Source organism: Sus scrofa, chromosome 16 (assembly GCF_000003025.6).
Source record: "Sus scrofa isolate TJ Tabasco breed Duroc chromosome 16, Sscrofa11.1, whole genome shotgun sequence".
In the NCBI taxonomy this organism is placed as follows: domain Eukaryota; kingdom Metazoa; phylum Chordata; class Mammalia; order Artiodactyla; family Suidae; genus Sus; species Sus scrofa.
Genome location: NC_010458.4, coordinates 49,186,406 through 49,194,591, shown reverse-complemented (window position 1 = coordinate 49,194,591; position 8,186 = coordinate 49,186,406). Strand labels below are relative to the sequence as shown.

The following is an 8,186-nucleotide window of genomic DNA, read 5'->3' as shown; positions in this document are numbered from 1 at the left end:
GGTGAAGGCTTTTGTGCCATGTTCCACTGGTCAGACAGTGACAACCCTGAGCATCGGAGCCGATGTTGCTGGACAGCTAAAGGACAACATCGAACCGCCAGAAATCAAGATGTGCAGAAAGTTAGGAAGCAGAAAGAAAAGGCATCATGCTTTATGTGTGTCCTAGATATGTTCTTTATATGCCAAAGCCTGGGGAAGGCAAAAATGGAATTTAAAAGGCCACCATCTGTTGTGTGATGTTCCAAATTATAAACATAACCCTTAATTTCTACATTACCTACTTTTCAGGCATTCTCCTTCCTTGGGATCAAAATAGGGAGGGGAGTGGTTATCACAGTAACTCAATAGCTTTGGCAGGACCAGCGGGTGAGCCTTGCAAGACTTTTTGATAAGCCCAGCATCACAACCTGTATCTTTTCTCCAGGAAGAAATCTCTTGTTATACTTTACTCTTAAAACACACGCTACACATACAGCGGTTGCCATAAGCTAAGGGTCCACGACCATGCACACAAGCCACAGTCTTTTCTGTGATATCTGTTACTTAAAATCTCTGGGATCTTTGAAAGAAAAAGCAGAGATTTTAGAAATCTTTCAAAGCTGTGAAATGAAAAGTAGAGTAATTCTCCGAGCAAAGAAAAAGTTCTTTTTGAAAAAAAAAAAAAAGTTTTTTGAGACAGAAAGAAAACAGGAGTATACTGCCCAAATCAACTCTGTTGAAATGGTCAAAGGCAACATGTGGCATACATAACAGAGAAATCGCCACTTAAAAAAGAGGAAAAAAAGTAATGTATCCTCGAAAATGCCCATTTTCCTACATGTAGAATATCCTAGCTCTTAAAACACATTTAACAAATGCAACACAGCCCATTTAGGGTTGATCTGAGTTCACAAAATAATTTTATTATATGTAAGAAAGCATACAGGCAATAAAATGAAGAAAACATTCACAATGCATAAATAACACAGACCTGATGCAGGAGATCCTTTGCAGTAGGTATCCTTCTCCTTACCCATTTCAAGTAAATGTTAAGTCAATTGCTCACCCACAAGAATACTTTGTAAACATTTCCAAAAAAATTCTCTTGAAATGCCCCACATGAATTACTAGCTGGCAATGGAGATTTATGATACTTTTTACAGCCCAGATGATGACACAGGAACTTGATTCCAAAGCACAGAGAAAGGGCTAGCATTTGTCAAAAGAGATGCTGATGGCTTTGGGATGCTTAATATACCCAAAGAGAAAGGAAAGGGTCGCCTGTTTTTTTCCACCAACAGAAGTGTCTTACTTGAGGAAGATAATGAGGCACTATCTGTTAGAATACATTTAGACTTAAAAAAAAAAAAATTCTCAGTTCAGATTAAAGCACTACGAAAAGTAGCCCCACTGAAAAGCTTGGTTTGACCTGGTAAGATGGTGGTGTAAGATCTGACCTTGGTCCACTGGTGAACCTGTTGTGACACATGAGTTAAGGAAACTCACTGTCTTCCCACAAATCTAACCAGGACAGCCATTTATTTGGTTCAGAAAAGCTATCTGACACAGGAAATGAAAAAAGACAGAGAGGGCCAGTTATTTTACATAAATACAAAGTGGCAAATACTTTTTATTACCACCAAAGGTCGTAAATTTCAAGCTGGACGCTTAAGCTGTTTTTTATTTCAGATATTTACAGAACTGTAACTCATTCTCAGGCAAAAGTCTTCGTCACTTAAAAAAATCTGAACACAGGAGGAGCTATGCTTTTTAAAAAATCTTTCTAAATCTTTTCAGGAGGAAAAAAAAAAACAATCTGAGCGTTTGTGAATTCTCACCTCGAATTTATTCTTGCCAATGAATTTTAAGGAATCCTCACAACTTCAGTTTCTATTAGTCTTTGCTGTATTTCTGGAAGTTTTATATGAGCATTTAGAAACTCAGAGAGTCTGTGTATTTGTTTCACTGGCTGATAAAGTGCTAGTTCAATGGACAAAAAATGCTATTGTAAGATCTCAGAAAACTCATTCATTTATCCTATTAAATATGATAAATATAGATTTATTATAATAAATTTTAAATATCCATATAATACAATAAATAAATAAAACCAATACCAACAAAGCATCAACACTGGAAAAAAAAATCCCATTCCTATTGTAAGGCTCAATTCTTTTTTAGGAATAATTTATGAAGGCATGCACCTACCTTTACAATCTGAAAACTTTGCTTGGACCAGTGTTAGCACCTGTTTGTACACAGCAAACTCAACCCTTCTCATTTCCTTCCCGGAAAAATCTAATTTTTAAATGAAGCTCTTCATTTCTTGCTTCTGTGCCCTATTTTTTAAAGTCCTAAGATAAGAATCAGTTTCTAAAAATAATTTTGGAGCCAAAGACACGTCCCTTATGAATGATCGCCTCACATGTGTCCCTCTGATTCACTATGAACAACACAGAAAACACATTGGAACGTATTTTAAAATGTGGTTAGTGGTGGGTTGGAGGGAAAGCAGCAGAGGAGGGCTCGCCTGACAGCTCAGGGTCTCATCACGCCTCAGTTTCTTCACAACAAGCCCCAGAGAAATCTCCTCCAGCTTTTGGGATGAGTGGGTCTGTTAAGATTCACCTTGGAGTTCAGGTCGGGTGCTGTCCATTTTGTGTGATGGGCTGGATCTTCTCTAGAGAGACATCAGTGTCATAATCCAAAATGACAGACAGGGCTGGGGACAGCTTCTCCAAGGGCTTGGCTATGCCACCTGCCTCTTCCTTCTTCAGGTCCTCAGAGGAGCCCACAGCATGGGGGATCAGATACACCAGATTGCAGTCCTTGGAGATGGAGCCTCGCGGCTCGTGATGGCTGGAAAACACCACGGCCCCATTGTTATTGATGCTCACCGTCTCTATGGCATTAGTTGACGTCGGGCAGAGTCGGTAGCATCCTAAGAGGGTGGAAAATGCCTTCCGAAAATCAGCATTAAAGGCATAGATGATGGGGTTCAAGGAGGAATTAGCCCACCCAAACCACACAAACACGTCAAAGGTGATGGAATCAATGCAGAAGGGCTTGGTCTCCCCAGACCCACAGAAGGGCACCATGCAGTTCAAGATGAAGAAGGGGAGCCAGCAGCACACAAACACCCCCATGATCACGGACAGCGTCTTCAGGACTTTAGTCTCTCTTTTGAAGGACATCTTAAAGGAGCTTTCTGGTTGAGAACACTCCGCAGGGTTGCCATTACCTGCAGTGGTCTGGCAATTCTTGGCGTGGACCGCTGCCCTCTCCAAGGCCGAGATGCGCCGTATTTGTTTCTGGGCGATCCTGTAGATCCTGGTGTAGGTGACAATCATGATGGCCACGGGGATGTAAAAGCTGATTAGGGAGGATGAAATGGCATAGGTCCTGCTCAAGCTGGAGTCACAGTTGTGGGTGGTCTTGCCCAGGGAAGTGACATTCCCATCGGAGGGGCTCGTGGGTTTTGCCTTGTGCCAGCTGAGCTGCACTGGGATAAAGGAGATGAGAACGGACAGAGTCCATGCCACGCTGATCAGAATGAAGGCTGCCTTGGGGGTCATCTTCCTCTCATACCGGAAGGGGCTAGAGATGGCCCAGTACCTGTCCACGCTGATCACACAGAGGTTGAGGATGGACGCGGTAGAGCACATGATGTCAAAGGCCACCCAGATGTTACAGAAGGACCCAAAGGGCCAGAAGCCAGCGATCTCAGCCACCGCTTTCCAGGGCATGACCAAGACAGCCACCAAGAGATCCGATACGGCTAAGGAGATGACGAAGAAGTTGGTCACCTTGGAACGCAGGTGTCGGAACCTGATGACGGCGGCACAGACCAGCGTATTCCCCAGGAGTGTGGACAGGATGAGCAGCGACAGGAAACAGGCGGTGAGGATGCGGAAGGAGAAGTCCCTCTCCACCACCAGCCCGGTGCCGTCCATGGTGGAGGTGTTCAGCGTCCTCATCTTCCTGAGGGAGAGCCCAGAGGGGGTTCTGACACCCCTCAAGTTCCTAGGCGGGGATTAGGGGTCGATCAGAGCTGCAGGAGTCCTGGCTGGCCAGGCGGTCCCTGGCTCAGCGCCACTTGCTCCCCTGGGTGGAGGACCTCACCAGCGTGCCATCACAAGGCCACAACAACTGGGCGGCAGGAGCCTGCCCTGGGCCGTCCAAGACAGCCCCTCGGAAGGTCCCTCTTGCTCTCTACAACTGTCTTCTGACTCCTTTGCTTCAGGTCACTGTTACGGGGACCAGATGGCCCTTCAATGCCCCATGGAAAGCACTGGCTTTTTAGCATATTCTAAGCTGTCAGTTCAGAGACTCCCAGGCCTCTGCCGAGCTAGTCAATTGTAGTCACATTTACGGGCTGTTGCCTCTCGGGTGGTGACAGAGAATTCTCCCTTTCTGAGGCGCAGCTGAAAATACATGCCTCGCACCTCCAAGCCCCTGACTCCGCAGCAGCTCCCCGAAAGCCCTAGAAAGCAAAGAGAGAGCTGAGGACGTTTGCCAAGATTTGAGCAGATCGCATCTTTACTTGCCAAGCCCAATCCAACTCCGGGAGAGCCACCTACCTTGCCTTGAGGTGGTCTCTCTCAATGCTCCTGGAGCTCCGAGAACAGGATTCCCCAAGCGCCCGCCGCAGCTGCACAACGGAGGGAGGCGCGCCTGAGTCCTGCCCTGCGCGCGCAGCCGGGGCTCTGCTCCCCACCCGATGCGCAAAATTCGCTGGGGCGGGTTCGGAAAAAGGATCCTGGGCCAAGTCCACGGAGAGCAGGCGCTGCGCCACTGCCTCAGAAGGTTAGAGATGCTTCAAAATGGACGAGACCCGGGAAAAGGGCTTTCGGGCGCTAGGCGCCTCCTTGACTGAGGACACCTCCTGTAGTAGTCACTCGGGCAGTTTCTTTGCTTCCTTTCTCCGGGAGCCGAGCACCCGGGCGCCCCTCGAGTGGTCTCTGGTCCCTCGAGGAACAGCCCTGCGCCTGCCCGCGAAACTGCCCGCTATCACCCAAGAGCCCGTGGGAACACGAGGCGGAGAGACGAGCTGGCACTGGCGGGCTCACGGGCCGGCCTGGTTCCCGCGGGGCACAGCCACCCCGCCCCCGCGTCCCCTCCCCTGCCCTGGAGGCGGGCTTCTCTTGACAGGCAGAGAGGTGGCCGACAGCCGCACGTGGTTCTCCCGGATGGTGCCGCGGGCGAAAGGGACGGGGGACGTCCGGGTGAGCTCTCGCCCGCCCTGGGTTACCTCCCCCTAAACCTCAGACCCCCGGACCCTGGGACGGCACGCGACAGGGGTCCCTGAGAAAATATTCCATGTTAGACCCTCAACTAAGCCTGAGTTGCCAGAAAGCAGAGCTCCGCCCCACATGCAGCGCCTCCTGGGGTCAACCCCCCCAAGCCTTTCCCAAAGACCAAACGGAAACTGGGACCCTGCTCACCCTCCCACGCATACCAGCCAGAACGGCCCGCCCGGATCCGACCTGAGCGGCCTCCAGGTGCCCCCCCAACTAGAGTGAGACGTGCCCCGCGGGCGCCTGTACTCACCGCTCGCCGAGAGGGCTCCGCGCAGCAGCGCTCCTGGTCGGTGGGCTCCGTTGCGCTGGAAGGGGGCTCGCTTAGCGCTCCGCCGGGGTAGCGGGCGCGTCCAGCGTTGCGGTCAATACCGGACTGCAGCCTGTGCCCGGAGCCCAGCAAGCGCCTCAACCCCAGCGCCAAGCGCTCAGCGGGCCCGGGGCGCCCTCTGCCGGCGGTTTTGGCTTCCAGCGCCCTGGCTGCGCCCTCGCGGGCACCAACCTCACAGGTATGGGCTCCAGCATCCACGCGGGACCCGCGCCTGGACCCGCTCTTCTCGGTCCATGACTGCCAGAACCTGGGAGAGGGAACTCCTCGGCTTGAAATCCCCTACAAAGTGACAAGAGTGAAAAATTCCTTTTGCTGGCACTGCATTCATTGACCTAGTATATTTTCCTGAGCCCTCACTCGTACAAAAAGCTACAGGGTAAAGGGTGAGTGAGAGATGCGATCCTAACTCTAGGGCGTTTACTGAGCAGCCTGTGTGTCCCAGGCACGGGCCTTCTGTCGTCCACCCCATAAAGAATCCCCCCTCATAAGCCTGCTCATTTCCACTTTGCCGAGATGGAAAAATCAAGTTCAGAAAAGTGCTCAAAGTTACAAGGCTAATGAGGGTGCCGGCTGCCCGACTCCCACACGCGTGTTTTTCCCACCTCCGCGTCACTGCCTACTGGAAGCCCGGAGTCTGGTGCTGGAACCGACGAACTAATTACCCATAGAGCTAAAATAGAGGAAAAGACTAGATGGAAGGAAGAGGGTCTGATGGAGAAGACTGCCCCTGACCCCCTCCCTGCTGCCCTGGGCCAAGCCTCACAGGTCAGACCTCGGGCTAAGAATACGTAAATGGCGACATCCCCCTGCCAGGCTGCACCTTCCTAAGCCTGGGGAAGATAAGCGAGCCGTTTCTCTGTCACACCGCCAGGTTTCCTGTCCCTATCCTGCCACTGTTAACTGCTGTACCCTCTCTCCTCTCTCAGCTTGGTTTCTTCCTCTGTAAAATGGTGATGACATACCAGGATTGCTGTATTAAATGACATGATGTTTGTAGAGGTCTTGGCACGGAGCATAGGACCCAGTTGGCCCTTTCCAGGTGTGTGCCCCTGGGGGGCTCATTAGAAAGCCAACAGCCTTATCTCCTTAAGAACCTCACACCACATTGGAAGATACAATTTTCTCCCTAAAAACCCTAAACCTAAAGAATAATTAATTCCATTCAATTAGCCACTACAAACTGCACCTTGGTTTTAAAGGAAAAGACTGCATTACCAATGGCAGACCCTCCTATACCTCTGCTCCCAGCTCTGTTCTCTCATCTTCAGCCTCATTGTCACACAGTGACACCGGAGGTCGTGGGTCAGGATCACAGACACAGTTTCTGCCACAAACATGCCCAAAGAACTGCATTCTTACAGTCTTAAGCCATGTTTAACCTAATCTTAAAGTCGTCATTCCCCAAGCTTCTGGATTTTATTTCCTCCTTCTCTCCTTTTTTTTTTAACAAACACAAAAATTCTAGTTCAAGACAGTCATGAGAACCTGAACATTTAACTTCCCACTTCTTTTTTTTTTTTTTTCTTTTGTCTTTTTGCCTTTTCTAGGGCTGCACCAGTGGCACATGGAGGTTCCCACGTTAGGGGTCTAATCGCCGACTTATGCCAGAGAGCTGCGTCTGCTCATGGCAATGCCAGATCCTTAGCCCACTAAGCAAGACCAGGGATTGAACCTGCAACCTCATGGTTCCTAGTCAGATGTTAACCACTGAGCCACAACAGGAACTCCTAATCTCCCACATTCTATTCACCCTTCCTGAAGTGTTTCCACTGCAACTACGGAGAAGCACACGGGGAGGGAAAATTGAGCATTAATCCTGGAAGTCAGGAGCTGCAGGGGGGAGGGTAGGGGTGGGAAGTAGGGGTGGAGGTAGGGGCCTGTCCTTTTCTCCAGGATAAAGGACAGAGGGGCCTGAGCTGGAGGAGAGAAGCCCCCCTGGGATTATTCCAATGGGACGAAACCCCAAAAGAACACACTACAGGACGGAGGTAACAGGAGCTGGAGGTCAGGGTAAGGCCAATTTGAGGAGGAAAATTTCTGTCTTGGCAAGAAATGCCCCCAGTGCCAGAGTCCTCCTATAGCCAATGACCCTGCCAATGCTCACTGCTGTTTAAATTAAAGCCCAGTGGCCACTGGTCTGGGCTCAGGTGGCATCACATTCAACAGCCAAAAACGATTTGACATGAAATTTAAATATTAACCAAAACCTCTTTGGAAAGAAATGACACTCCTAGCCACTCCTAGCACACTTCCTCATATCCTTGTTCCTCTCAAGCTCAGCAGCTGCTCAAAAAAAAAAGCCTTTGTTTTCCTTTGCTTGAAAAATCCCCATAATTCCTTCCAAACTATTCCATACCGACCAGCATCTTTTTCTCTCAACTCTTTTGCCTGATAGGTCTAGGTGATCAAATCAACATAATATATACATACATCACTTTTGTAGCGGTCGAGTGGTATTTCTCGGACAAGCAAATTTCTGCCATTTTTACTGTCAGCGCATCCAATTTCCTCCTTATCCATAACAGAACACCCCCCCCCAAAAAAAAGGCTCAGGAACAGAGCTACAGGAGAGAAGATTC

At 49.4% G+C, this 8,186-nt stretch overlaps 1 protein-coding gene across 2 annotated transcripts; it reads right to left on the bottom strand.

The window, feature by feature from the left end:
* DRD1 (dopamine receptor D1) lies at positions 870 to 5,037 on the bottom strand. 2 transcript variants are annotated; one of them, XM_021076520.1, is made up of 2 exons: positions 4,560 to 5,037; positions 870 to 4,481 (listed from the first exon to the last, which is right to left on the bottom strand). In XM_021076520.1, the coding sequence occupies exon 2, from the start codon at positions 3,954 to 3,956 to the stop codon at positions 2,616 to 2,618; it is 1,341 nt and encodes a 446-aa protein (XP_020932179.1). In that variant the 5' UTR covers positions 3,957 to 4,481; positions 4,560 to 5,037; the 3' UTR covers positions 870 to 2,615.

What these genes read in the sequence shown, in the direction of transcription:
- DRD1 (XM_021076520.1), bottom strand. Translation starts at nt 3,956, where the DNA reads ATGAGGACGCTGAACACCTCCACCATGGACGGCACCGGGCTGGTGGTG.